This window comes from Mytilus trossulus, chromosome 1 (genome assembly GCF_036588685.1).
Source record: "Mytilus trossulus isolate FHL-02 chromosome 1, PNRI_Mtr1.1.1.hap1, whole genome shotgun sequence".
NCBI classification, from domain to species: Eukaryota; Metazoa; Mollusca; class Bivalvia; order Mytilida; family Mytilidae; genus Mytilus; species Mytilus trossulus.
In genome coordinates this window covers 54233030-54247715 of record NC_086373.1, presented here as the reverse complement: position 1 = coordinate 54247715, position 14686 = coordinate 54233030, and the positions used below count along the sequence as shown (strand labels likewise).

At 31.6% G+C, this 14686-nt stretch overlaps 1 protein-coding gene across 2 annotated transcripts; it reads right to left on the bottom strand.

Annotated features, from left to right (window-relative positions):
* Positions 1–2539: 2539 nt before the first annotated feature.
* Positions 2540–13625, bottom strand: LOC134727432 (low-density lipoprotein receptor-related protein 6-like). Of its 2 annotated transcripts, none has more exons than XM_063591817.1 (6): positions 13505–13625; positions 12176–12350; positions 10766–10978; positions 10114–10235; positions 6486–6746; positions 2540–2814 (listed from the first exon to the last, which is right to left on the bottom strand). In XM_063591817.1, exons 1-6 carry the CDS (start codon positions 13575–13577, stop codon positions 2747–2749), a joined length of 912 nt encoding a protein of 303 aa, XP_063447887.1. In that variant the 5' UTR covers positions 13578–13625; the 3' UTR covers positions 2540–2746. The 2 variants fall into 2 exon arrangements, with proteins under 2 accessions (XP_063447887.1, XP_063447895.1); XM_063591825.1 differs by lacking the exon at positions 2540–2814 and adding an exon at positions 3704–3903.
* Between the last annotated feature and the right edge of the window lie 1061 nt (positions 13626–14686).

Below are 14686 nucleotides of genomic sequence, written 5' to 3'. Positions count from 1 at the left end.
TTTTATTGAAACTCATATATTTAATGCAGTGAATCGGAAAAACGTAGAGATGTTATATGTGAAATATATCTGTTCCGGACCATATGAGTATTTTTACCATTCGCGTATGGTCATGACCATATGGGTATAATTATACTCATATGGTCGGGGTAATTAACACTCTGTTACAGTTTACTTTGGGTATGTAAATACAAAATCTATGCTACCGTGTGGAAGTAAATGTCACCCAGAGCCAGAATGCAAGAATGTTATTAGCGATGAAAACTAACAATGGCGTCAATATTTATTTTTTACGCAGAATTTGAATTATAAAAATAATACATTGTCATGTAACCATGATTGTTTTATTATTGATAAATTTTTTGTATTTTTAAACTTTTATAATGTAATTTAAGAAAATATATACCTATATGGTCCAAATGTTCATTATGGTCCGGCCTGTTAATAACCAAACAAGTATTATATTCATATGGTCCGACCATACGCGTAAGGTCGGACCATACGCTTATGGTCGGACCATATAAGTATACGTATATGGTCCGACCATACGCGAATGATCCAAATACTCATATGGTCCAGAACATATCCAATAAAGACATTATAACGAAGTATGTAAACAACAAGTCACTGTAAGTCATTCGAAAATGAAATACCCTCAAACGTAAAGTATGATATAAATACCCTCCCATCAACGATAATTTCATAAAAATGATGGACATATTTTGTACAACAAATTTGTTGAGTTTGGTGGGTTGACTGTTTAACAGATTGCCGGTATTCAATTAAGTACTAATTGTAAATTCCTACGTACTAATTCGTTATTGAACTCATATAAGGCAGAGCTTTTATAGAACCATAAATAATGAAAAATTAAAAAAAATATTTCAGAAAGGTGATTTCCCATTAAGATAAAATAATGACGTCCTCACTCAAAAACTACCATTTTCTAGCTTGTTGTTCTTCTTTGTGCCATTAATTTGAAGTGAAGAATGTTTTCGAAATCAAAATTTCTGCTCCAGGTACTTAATGGTTTTAAGATTTGGACTTAATTTATTCGAGCGTCACTTCTCAGTCTTTATTGGTCTGATCAGACTTGCGGGGAGAGATAAAAAAAAAAAGTGTCAATAGATGCTTAATTAAAAAAGAATACATGAACATAAACTGACTGCCAAATGGCAAAAAACGAGAAAGATAAAATTACAATCAACAGTAAACAAATCACACTAAAGAAACATTAAGGTAGCACAGGTAGAAAAAAATGTTTAAAAGGGTTCAATCATCTTCTTTTCATAACTTTCATAGATAATTGTTTATGTCATACATGTCAATATGCATGTAGTCCGCCAGTATCGTATAATGTTTTGAATTTCAACAGTTAAAACGGTGAAACATTATATTTTTTATCCATGTCTACAAAAAAATATTACAAACTAGGGCATGACATTGTTCATATTCCCACTAAAACTTGGTTTAAACTGGGCTTTCAGTTGTGTCTTTTTGAAACTATTGACATTTATGTAACTTGTTCGTTAAATTGAATCACAGAGTTATTTCGACAAAGAGGTTGAAAAAAACTATAATAATTTCTGGTGTGAATATTAATATTCGGACTGTGAAACAGAAATCAGTCCACAAAACATACATTACAAACCAGGGCATGACAAATTTCATCTTCCCACAAAAACTTGGTTTAAACTGGGCTTTCATTGGTGTATTTTTGAAACTATTAACATTTAAACTATTACAACTATTACTATTAACAAACTTAATGAAAAGCAAATACAATTTAAGAAATACCTGGCCACTTCCACCTGGATTTTTTGTCTATCTGATGAGTGAAGCCTTTTTCAACTGATTTTTATAGTTCGTTCTTATGTTGTATTGTTATACCACTGTCCCAGGTTAGGGAGAGGGTTGGGATCCCGCTAACATGTTTATTTATGTATGTGCCTGTCCCAAGTCAGGAGCCTGTAATTTAGTGGTTGTCGTTTGTTTATGTCTTACATATTTGTTTTTCGTTCATTTTTTTACATAAATAAGGCCATCAGTTTTCTCGTTTGAATAGTTTTACATTGTCTAATCGGGGCCTTTTATAGCTGACTATGCGGTATGGGCTTTGTTCATTGTTGAAGGCCGTGCGGTGACCTATAGTTATTAATGTTTGTGTCATTTTGGTCTTTTGTGGATAGTTGTCTCATTGGCAATCATACCACACCTTCTTTTTTATATTACCCAATTGTGGTGTTTCTGTTTCTAAAAAAAAACAAACTTGGAAGGCTTTTTAATCGTTAGCTATTTAAAAAAGGATTAAATTGCAATCTGGCTTTCATATATAACCACATCCGTCGTCATCTATGAAAGGTATATTCTGTTACGGTCGACAAATCGTGATGGCGTCCTTAGATTTCCAAAGGGGATGGTCTCAGGGAGTCCGAGAATAGCATGACTATCAAACAGACAAAAACACAAACAAATCCGAACGACTTGAGATGGAATGTTTATTATCAAAATACAAAATGAAATGACTTGTTAAGTATATATATTGTCAATAAGCCTATACATATTGTAGAATATAGTCGTATAACAACATCTAGTTTTCATTGTATTTGTGTTGTTTTGTTACCCTTAAAATTAAAATTGAAGATACAATTTCCATTACAATTATTCATTCGCATTTCTCTAAATTGTAAGAATTTTTAATCTGTTACAGGATTATGCTCCGATCACACAATGTTATACTGTATCACTACAGAAGATGTAAGAACTCAGGCAATACTACAGATGTATGTATGACGTTTTCCAAACATAGTGATACTAAAATGATGAAGATAATGTTTGAATTATATGATAAAGTAGTTACCGTTAAAAGAAGGTGTGGAATATAAGCTTGATAAATAACATTTTTATGACTTGACCGGAAATACAAGTTTTGATATCAAATAACAATAGTTGATATAAACATTATTTTAATGTGGACAATATCCTTTTTTATTTACCATCGGTTTATTGGAATTCAACAATTTTGAATTGAATATGGCAGATCGAAAAAAAGCACAGAGATAACAGAATATGCGAACAATGTGATTTAAAGTACATTTGGGATTAATTCCCTTATGCAATGATGTTACGTGTATGGCAATAGAAAGAAAAAAATATATTTATAAAACGAATACCGATTTTCCAATCATTCCCCAACAGTTAAAGTAAAGAAAAAACTACGTTTATAAATTGTGACGTGGTTCGAGAGTTGTCTCATTTGCACTCATACCACATCTTCTTATATCTATACAATTACTTAGTTTACTCTTTTACATATCGATTATAGGATCGGAACGCATCTCAAGTTATTTTACTCGTTTACTTGACATCGAATGTTATAGCTACGTCTCTCCAACTATTTTATTTGTTTACGTGCCGTCGAATTTTATAGCTACGTCTACGTTGAAAATATTTTCACGTGATATAAAACATCGCCTTATATTTGTACAGCCTGAAGGAAAGATAGGGATATAGAGATAATGCTATCCCTGAACGTCTTCCTCGCACTAAGTGACTTTCATTAACTGGCTTAGGAATCCATGAGGTTTTTTTTGTCCGTTACAAAAATGATCCCATTTACAAGATCTCATGACCTACCTTGAATAGCATATCATTTTTAGATAATTGTTGATTATATTCTTTTCCTGAATAAACATCAAATACTTGCCACTGACAATTTATCAATTCATTTGATATTTATTTATTTTTAATTCTACCATTCTCCTTTGTATAAATTGTTTAAAATAATTTTACTCACCTTCAAATTTTAGAAAAAGGTTATTCGCCGTGTCATCTCCCATCGATTATGGAAATTATGTAGCTACTCAGATTAAAAAGGAGGAAACAGAAGAGAACTGAAAACAACTACATGCACATTAACATGATGTCTTAAGTCAAATGTTGCTAGGAAAGTCAATTATTACAATCAATGTGTTGAATGTGTGTTTTATGTGATATTATTACACTTCTCGCTCAGGTTAGAGTGAAGGTTGGCGCTTGTAAAACGTTTAACCATGCTGAATTTTTATGCACCTGTTCTTTTTCAGGATCATGTTGTTTAGTGTTTGTCATTTGTTGTTGTGGCTCATGAGTTAATTCTCGGTTCTCGTTTATAATATAGATTAAATCGTTGGTTTTTCCCGTTTGAATGGGTTTACACTAGTTATTTGAGTCGTTCTATAGCTTCCAGTTCGGTTTGAACCAACGCTCCGTGTTGACCTATAGTTATTCTAATGTATTATTATAATAATATCTTTAAATGTATTTTATGAGGATGATAAATTTCTGTATAAATCGATATGATGAATATAAAGATGTGGCATGAGTCACAAGTCAACTTGTATAAAAAAAAAAGGTTGCTGTCTTCGTTTAAAAATGTATTCTGTATTTATCTCACAAGATAATAATACAAATTTCATAAAGCATCCATTTATTACAGTAAAATGTATACGTTTATGATATAAAAGAAAATATATATAACATGTATAAAGAATAGCCATTACCGAATTCATTGATTAGTTGCCGTCACTATGATATACACTAGCATACGGTTAGTTTGGTTAATAGTGTGTGTTGTAATACAAAATGTTGAGAATGGTACATGTTTATCGTTTGACATATTCTTATATGTCTGTATGTCTGTAAAACCTTACCAACCCAAATTAAAAAAAATAAAACATCGTCAAGGTTATATTTAATGAATAACAACTTTAAATCAGTAGGTAACGAGTTTCAATTTCTGGTCAAACATGTAAAACCTCAACAACTTCAGTTAGTTTTAGTTATCGAAAACCAGAAAGAAACAGCAGTTCAAATACATTTAACAAAAGTGAGACAACAATTATATTACAAGACAGAATCATAGTCACTATGTCTAATACACGTCTATATTCAAATAAGAAAACATCAACCAGCTAATAGTTTTACTTCTTGTGTTTCAAATCACTTGGTTGATGCAAAGTTATGATATTTTGTGAAGTATTTGAATAGACAGTGTAAATTGTTTCACATGTTTGATGTCTGGGTTTATAGCCGATTATATGGTATGAGGATTACTCTGTTGAAAATCCTAGAGTGGCCATGAATGTTTGCTCCCACTTTGTTAAATTATACAACTCCTTACCAGTTTTTATATCATACAATCTAATTGTGTTATTTTTCGATGCAAAATTAAAATTAAGGTTCTGTGTCCATCCAATTTTCAATACTCTTCTTATATTTTGGCCTCTAACATTTGTTTATTCGAGCGTCACTTATATCTTGTCTTAGGGAGGGATAAATCATACTTTGTAAAGAACCATTCTGATTCAAACAAAAAATTCTCTGAAACCGATATTATCAAGATGCTTGATTTCTTGATTGACAACATATTTGTTACGTTCGGAGGACGTGTTTTTCAACAGAATGTCGGCATCCCAATGGGAACAAACTGTGCCCCTCTACTTGCTGACTTGTTTCTTTATTATTATGAGGCTGACTTCATACAGGAACTTCTTAGGAAGAAAGATAAGAAGTTAGCAATATCCTTTAACTCTACTTTCCGCTATATAGATGACGTTCTTTCACTAAACAATTCAAAATTTGGTGACTATGTGGATCGCATCTATCCCATCGAATTGGAGATAAAGGATACTACAGATACAGTTAAGTCGGCTTCATATCTTGACTTACATCTAGAAATTGACACTGAGGGTCGGTTGAAGACAAAACTTTACGACAAAAGAGATGATTTCAGCTTTCCAATTGTGAACTTTCCATTTCTAAGTAGCAACATTCCAGCAGCACCTGCATACGGGGTATATATCTCCCAATTGATACGATATTCCCGTGCTTGCATTTCCTATCATGATTTTCTTGATAGAGGGTTACTGCTCACAAGGAAGCTATTAAACCAAGAGTTCCAAATGGTGAAGTTGAAATCATCCCTTCGTAAATTTTACGGACGCCATCACGAGTTGGTTGACCGTTATGGAATAACCTTTTCACAAATGATATCGGATATGTTCCTTACGTCGTAACTACAATCCCCTTCCCTTTCATGAATTTGACCTACCGAATTAGACTATTTACCGGATTTGTAATCACATAAGCAACACGACGGGTGCCGCATGTGGAGCAGGATCTGCTTACCCTTCCGGAGCACCTGAGATCACCCCTAGTTTTTGGTGGGGTTCGTGTTGTTTATTCTTTAGTTTTCTATGTTGTGTCATGTGTACTATTGTTTTTCTGTTTGTTTTTTTCATTTTTAGCCATGGCGTTGTCAGTTTGTTTTAGATTTACGAGTTTGACTGTCCCTTTGTTGTCTTTCGTCCCTCTTTTATGAATATTTTGAACACGTAACGCACGTTTCGTGTTCAAATTTCATTTCTGGTATCCATGTTAGATTTATTGTGATCCATTTTGTATTTTTTATTGAATACACAAAGATTCGTCGTGTATTACCTTACCTTTTTCTTTATAATAAAATACACCCAAAATTCTTCCTGAATCTGTATGAATTACTTTTGCTGTTGTTTTTGCTAATACTTCGACGCTTAATATGTTACGATCATTTGCACAGTATGTCGTGCTACCATGTACAGAAATTTCTCCATTTGCCTTTATCGTATTCGTGCTGAATATTTTAATTACATCTGTTCCGTCAAAATTGGAAGATTTTAAATCACCGTTGCCATGTTCCATCCAAACAAGTCTATCTTCTTTGAAATCTTAAATACAAATTTGTATGGAAAACGATATCCTTGTTTAGATCTTTGAAGACATTTTTGTAAGATTAAACGAACGTTCTGGGTTTCTTATGTATCTCTAATATAACAAAAAAATGACTCTAAAGAAATCTTAGGGTTTAATATTTCTAATGGGTTTTTTTTCGAAAAACTTCTTTCAATGATCTTTCCATTTCTAATTATGGATTGGATAAGTTTCAACCTCACTTAACATTTGGCGGTCATTTAGACCTCTGAGTTCAGTATTTTTGTGATTTTACTTTTTAGAGCTGCTCTTCTCAAGATCATATTTAGAAATTTGTGAGTGCTACCCTCGAAATAATTCTGATAGTTTAGAACATATATACGACATATTATTCAAAAAAGTTTAGAACAGGTTTGCGACACATTAAAATCTGTTAGTTTCAGTTTCAGAGAGATGTGTATATAAACCGGTCATAGACACTGCATACATAGATAAAAATGCATATAGTTCTATCGAAGGTCTTTCAAATGAAAACCATATTTATAATAGTTTTAGGTATTTAATTTAAAAATATACAGTTTTATTATAAAAACCAATGCTAGGTTAAAAACTGATATAATAAAATAAAGGTATATATCAAAAATATATCAAAATCAGAAGATATGGTTTAATTGTCAATGAAACAACCAGAGTTCAAACGCATTAGATTTATGCAATTATAGGCCACCTTTCATTATGAGACAAGAGCATACCGTACAGTTGGTAATAGAGGACCCGATATGATACATTTAAAAAAAGTTAAACTGACGGACTTATTTATAAAAATTCAAGAAAATATATTGTATCGAAAATACATGACAGACTATATAGCTGCTTCTTAATTAGTTATCAAAGGTACCAGGATTATAATTTAGTACGCCAGACGCGCGTTTCGTCTACATAAGACTCATCAGTGACGCTCATATCAAAATATTTATAAAGCCAAACAAGTACAAAGTTGAAGAGCATTGAGGATCCAAAATTCCAAAAAGTTGTGCCAAATACGGCTAAGGTAATCTATGCCTGGGATTAGAAAATCCTTAGTTTTTCAAAAATTCAAAGTTTGGTAAACACATAGTCCATAATTTACAAATAGTTCACATTTTGAACGGACAGTCGTGTTAAAAGGATAATTTCTTTGATCTCGAAAGTTTGTTAGCAAAATAAACAAATTAAGAAACAATAAATAAATATAATGACAGATCAAGCCTGCATTATTTAAAACCCTTCTCAATTGATTTGATTTAGACTGTAATTCAACTTTGAATGATAATACAATAAACCTTGCTTATTCCAGTAATACCTTATAAAACTAGAGGCTCTAAAGAGCCTGTGTCGCTCACCTTGGTCTATGTGAATATTAAACAAAGGAAGCAGATGGATTCATGACAAAATTGTGTATTGGTGATGGTGATGTGTTTGTAAATCTTTCTTTAATAAACAGTCTTGCTGCTTACAATTATCTCTCTCTATAATAAACTTGGCCCAGTAATTTCAGTGGAAAATGTTAATAAAAACTTACAAATTTTATGAAAATTGTTAACAATTGACTATAAAGGACAATAACTCCTTAAATGGTCAATTTACCATTTCGGTCATGTTGACTTATTTGTAAATCTTACTTTGCTGAACATTATTGCTGTTTACAGTTTATCTTTATCTATAATAATATTCAAGATAAAAACCAAAAAACAGCAAAATTTCCTTAAAATTACAAATTCAGGGGCAGCAACCCAACAAAGGGTTGTCCGATTTGTCTGAAAAGTTCAGGGCAGATAGATCTTGACCTGATAAACAATAATACCCCCATGTCAGATTTGCTCTAAATGCTTTGGTTTTTGAGTGATAAGCCAAAAACATCATTTTACCCCTATGTTCTATTTTTAGCCGTGGCGGCCATCTTGGTTGGTTGGCCGGGTCACGCCACACATTTTTTAAACAAGCTACCCCAAGAATGATTGTGGCCAAGTTTGGTTTAATTTGTCTCAGTAGTTTTAGAGGAGAAGATTTTTTGTAAAAGCTAACGACGACGGACGACGACGCCGGACGCCAAGTGATGGGAAAAGCTCACTTGGCCCTTCGGGCCAGGTGAGCGAAAAAGGTATATTGCAGTAAAAGGGGACGGAGAGAAGCTGCGACACTTTCGATTGTGTTTTCTGGGGACCTGCTAGCATTAAATATAAATAACCCAAATATAAGAGGATGATATTATTACCCGAGAAATTATTAGTAACTAAGTAAAAGCTGAGCTGGATGATATTCTCTCGAGAGGTTTAAATATTCTCTATCCTGCTTTTCATCTATCAGCTTTGTGTTGATCAATTTCAATCCTTATTTTCTTTTATTTTTTTATATTAAAGTCATAAGAAACGAGTAACCGGTGAAAAATAATGTTCTTCCAATTCTTGAACCAATGCATACAAACATCATAAACTTAGTCTTCTGTGCACGAATTATAATTTTTTTCGTGTAAATTACGTATAATCGTCAATTTTTTTTCAATCGGTCAGTGTTGTGGTGAAAATATGGCAGGTAATTAATGTTCGTGTTTTAAAGCCGAAGTTTAACGATTGTCACCTGTTTGTCAACAATCGACAAAAAATAAACAAAAAAGCACGGAAATTGAGCACGTGTTTACATGTAAATTCAGATAATAGTTTATTTTAAGGACATTCATGCGTATTGTGATCACCGGCTTTTTACGAGATGGGTCACACTGAGGTCACTTTGCATACGGAAAATATGTGGGGGGAATTGCTTCCTGGAAGGAAGTAATTAAAATAAAGTCAACTTCTTCTAAATATGAATAAATTAAAGAATTTTCTTCAGGAAAAAGTACAAGTTTTATAATGAAAACTATCCATTGAGTTATAAAAAACATGTGCATTATTTGTTTTGATTTGAGGTTTCTTATGACTTTAATTTGAACCTGCCTAACATACGCATAGAAACGTTAAAATTATTACTAAAATAATAGATGTGAAGCAAAATGTATCTTTTATTGTGAGAGTCCATAAAATGTCCCAGAACAAACCATAGAACTTGAGCATTGTCTAATTTAATTATAATGTAAATTGTACAATTAAGAGACTAAAACCAACAACTTGTCACAAAGTTTTGTTCTCAACCAAACCTCATTATTTTGTTTTTATTATTATCAAATGGTATTATTAAAAGCTCAAACACATAAAACATATGAATCAACTTTCATAGTCCTAACTTGGTACAGGCATTTTCTTATGTAAACAATGGTGGATTTGATCTAGTTTTAAAGCTAGTTTAACCTGCTACTTGTGAAATAGTTGCGACACATTCATTTATATTGACATAATTCGGATAACATACCTATACTTAAACCAGTAACAAGTTGTGGATAAACATTCGCTAATGTTTGATCGTCAGAACCATCTAATCTTGATCGTTTAATTGATTTATTAAGGATATCATTTGTACTGTAATACAGCCACCTGAATTCGAAAATAACACAATAAATAGAACTTGAGCGCATAATCAGAAAATAGTATGTGGTATGAATTATCCATATTGGATAATTTTTAAAGGTTTTTATAAAATTGAGAATGGAAATGGAGAATGAGTCACCGACCATAGAATAGACAACAGAAGAAGGTCACCAATATGTCTTCAATGCAGCGAGAAATTCCCGCACCCGGAGGCGTCGTTCAGCTGGCTCCTTTTACGTATGAATAAGGTATGAATTAAACAGCATAATTACGTGAAAACAGTACCATTAACGTCACGTTCTGATGTAATCTAATGTTTTTACTGAACGTCCGTTGTCTACATATATTATCAAACAGTAATATTCTTTTTTTTCTCTGTATAACTTTTTGATTCTGTTTAATATATGTTTTAAGATAATGTCGTGTAGGGGTACACAATCTGCTTCTTAATAGATACAATAGTTATCAAAGGTACCAGGATTATAATTTATTACGCCTGACTCGCGTTTCGTCTATAAAGCAAAACAAGTACAAACCTTTTCTTATGATCTAATGCGAGTGCATACACTTTACCATCATTAAGTATTTCTCTTTTATTTGTACCATCAAAATCACACCGATATATTTTCCCCGTATTCCGTTCTGTCCAATAAACATGATTGTAGACAGGATCGATGGCCACACTTATCGGGTTATCTGCATCGCTCACTTTTGTGTAGCTGTTACCTGGATTTTCTGGATAACGAAATCTTCAAATAAAATTTAGTATTGATTTATCGAAAACATTTCTATACGAGTTTAGATATTTAGTAAAGAACAAAATGACTAAAAATAAAGAATAGTACAGTCTCTAGCATCCAGGGTAAGAACTTAGAGGGAAAGTTCATAGATATATGCACCCTAGCTTCCAGATATAGCCAAAACAAAAAATCAATCTATGTGGTGATGATTTAAAAATAACTTGCTCCCACTGTGTTTCCTTCGTATTACAAATGTGAGTACAAATACAAAATCGTATTTGTTAAAATCACATTAGAGGAATATCTTCGAGATTGCAGTTCATCATTGGGAAAATGCCATCGTCATATGTGTAACATAAATTCTATAACAGTCAGCGACACATGATAACGGTTATAAATTATTTATTGAGACAATATCATTTATCTGAATACAGTGTCGTGAAATGATTGTGTGAGATATTTTCATTCTTCTTATGCAGTTCCTGTGTGACGTTTGCCTCATTTGAATAAAAAAAAACAAGTTGGAAAAAAAGGACTAACGTTTTGTTCCTATCGGAAGGCCGACTGTTTGTTGAAAAACACATTCTCTAATCGTAAGACATTTGTCGTCAATTATGAAATTAATCATCTTGTTAATAACAGTGGTTTCTTTTTTTTACGAATTATCATTTGTCTTCAATGATAAGATAGTTGTGTCGACGTGGAAACAATCAGACCAACTTTTTCGATTTGTCTTTAAGTTTGGGAAAGAAAACTAGTGTAAAGAGTAGAAAAGTTATATATTGTATATGATTGCAGGAGGTAAAATACTTTGATAAATGGTGTATATTTGGTGTTCCAATTGAATTACAAATATCTAATAATTCCTTTATCACACACACACACACGATGTTGTGTTGTGCTTTATCTGCGACAACAACAAAATGTCAGTGAGGTAAGAAATGTTTCGTACAAGGTCGTTGTAATGTATGTATCAATTGAATGATTGATTTGTGTTTCCTAATTTGGAGAAGCATAAGAGGGGCGAAAGATATAAGACAGAAATTCAAACCCGGAAGTCGAAAATACTCTGACAACGACATGGCTAAAAAGGGGAGCAGCCCCTATAACAAACAAAAGCACACAAAACAAAACATAGAAAACTAAAGACTGAGCAACATGAACCCGACTGACATCAATGACAAAATCTTAAATCTCTAGACATACCTTGATATGTCGTCTTTATCTTCTCTAGCAAAATACATATATTTATTTGTATAATCGTAGTCCATGGAATGCACGTTACTCTCTATATCAGTCAAAATATCTGATATTTCTTCAGTATCAAGGTTTATTTCCTTAATTGTACTCGTGATCGAAAATATAAGCTTGTTTGGGAATCCTGAAATGTTAAGTAAATTGAGAGATTCTTACATTGATTTTTAAGAGGTCTTGACTCTCTATTTATTTTTCACCCAACACACTTTCTTATTTTACGTGATAAAAATAATGACAGATTTTATACAAAGGCTTTTTTCTTTACGATAGCTTATTACATTATTATCCAACTACAACTATTTAACACATATCCTATTGGACCGAATTTTCCTGTCTCCTGTGTCCATATTTCAAATTTCCCATATTTTATTTCTCTCATTTTGACCTTTTATTTTTATATTTTTTCGACTCAGTGTTAAAAAAAATGATAAATACAAATGATAAATACAAAAAAATATGAAATTTCAAAAATAAACACGAAGAGACAGATTATTCGGTCTAATACCCTATATAAATTACCACGTGTTTAGTTTAAACATATTTTATTTGTTAAAGTACAAATTGGATAAGACACAAGTCAAACAGACTTATGAAGTCTTCTCCATTTAACATTTATAGCAATATTATACAAAAATATATGTATGAGCATGCATGTAAAGAATGGTATATCAATTTAGTCAATATATATATAAATATGGATGAAAAGACGGAAAATTGAAGTAAAAGAAAACAATAATAGTACAGAAAAAATAAATAAAATAAAAATAAAAATAAAATATATAAATGAATAAATTATTTTGAAAACAGAAAAAAAAAAAAAAAAAAAAAAAATAATAATAAAAAAAAAAAAACCAAAATGAAAAAAATAAATAAAAAGGACAAAAAAAAAAAAGGGAGAAGAAATCTTACTAAGATGATGATGTGTGTGCGATCATGGTTTGCTACCTACCACGTGTACAAAATATCTTGGTTTTTTTATTACAATAATACAACTATAAACGTTGACATCGAATCATTCACGTCATCAATTTGCCTTATCACTGCATGTATAAAACATAAAATTTTCTTTTTTAAGAAATTGAGTGCATCGCCGCGGAACAATCACATACTCTAGTTGTATGCAAGGCGTTACGATGACTGCTATTATTGTCACATCAAAATCAAAGTTAGACTTCCAGTTTCTATAAATTGTTTACAATCATTTTGATATTTATTGTAGCGGATGTAGTATAAGACGAGTAATTATTGATTTATAAAATTGTAATGTACATTGCTCACCTTCACTGATAAGGCAGACAATAATCATTAATTGATTAAAAACTAACTTATACCATTGCATGTTGGTGATCATGGGAAATACATTTACTCGCCAAATTAATCTATTTGTCTGTGAAGAGAAAACATCTGGAATATGAAACAAAAAGTAAATTATTGTCTTTAGTTTGTTGATATAAGCGAACTGCCTTTGTATCTAATATAACTTAAAAGTACCAATAAAAAGTAAATCAACTAAAAAACACCGAACTCAGAGGAAAACCCAACACGGAAAGTCCTTTATCAACAAGAATAAAAAAAATGATAGTATCCCGATAAGAAATTAAAATACACATAATCGTTTTGAGATTAAATAAGTTAAACATGTTAAACAACAGACACATGGTAAAATCGCATTCGTAGATGAACAAAAAAATCAAGCCCAAACAAATGTAATTATAACAAACTGAATCTTACTGCCTAACTATGCGCATTTGTTCACATTCAGCTAATTTGAATGTATCAAGTCTTACGAATGATGCATTTATGTCCCATTTTAGATTTTATGTTAAAATCACAGATCACCATGTGCATATGGTAAGACTTGTCTAGAAAATGTCTTAAATTTTTACAAAATTGCAGCCATACAACTTATCTTATGATATACTTCAATGCATACAGAAGTATTAACAAATGGCAACAACAAGTCTAAACACATAAGGAAACTAGAGAAAATCTGTAAATTAACAACACATCAAAAAGATAGGATTATTTAAGAAGAAGGAATTCAACTTGTGAATATGTGCATAGCCAGTCAAGGTCGTTAAAAACTTCCATTTGTTGTTTTGAATATGTTTAATTTACTTTTGAAGCCAAACATTTTACCATACAAATTGGACAGTTTCTTTGCAAACAGATAAAAACATTGTATCATTGTTTATAACTTAGCGTATTCTCCATCAAGTTACTTTAAAATGGAAACTGTTCCTTCGATGAATTGTATGATTTATAATTCACCTTTTACGCATACGCATATCTTTGTGGTTTAAAAAAACAAAAAAACATAACCTTAGTACGAATGTATGAATGAATTGATTGTCTATTGACATGATAATTACATTGGATCATCATCTGTGTATTTGAGATGAATGTGCAACCCAAGACACAATACTAAGCATGTCAAATACTTTACTCTGAATACAACGA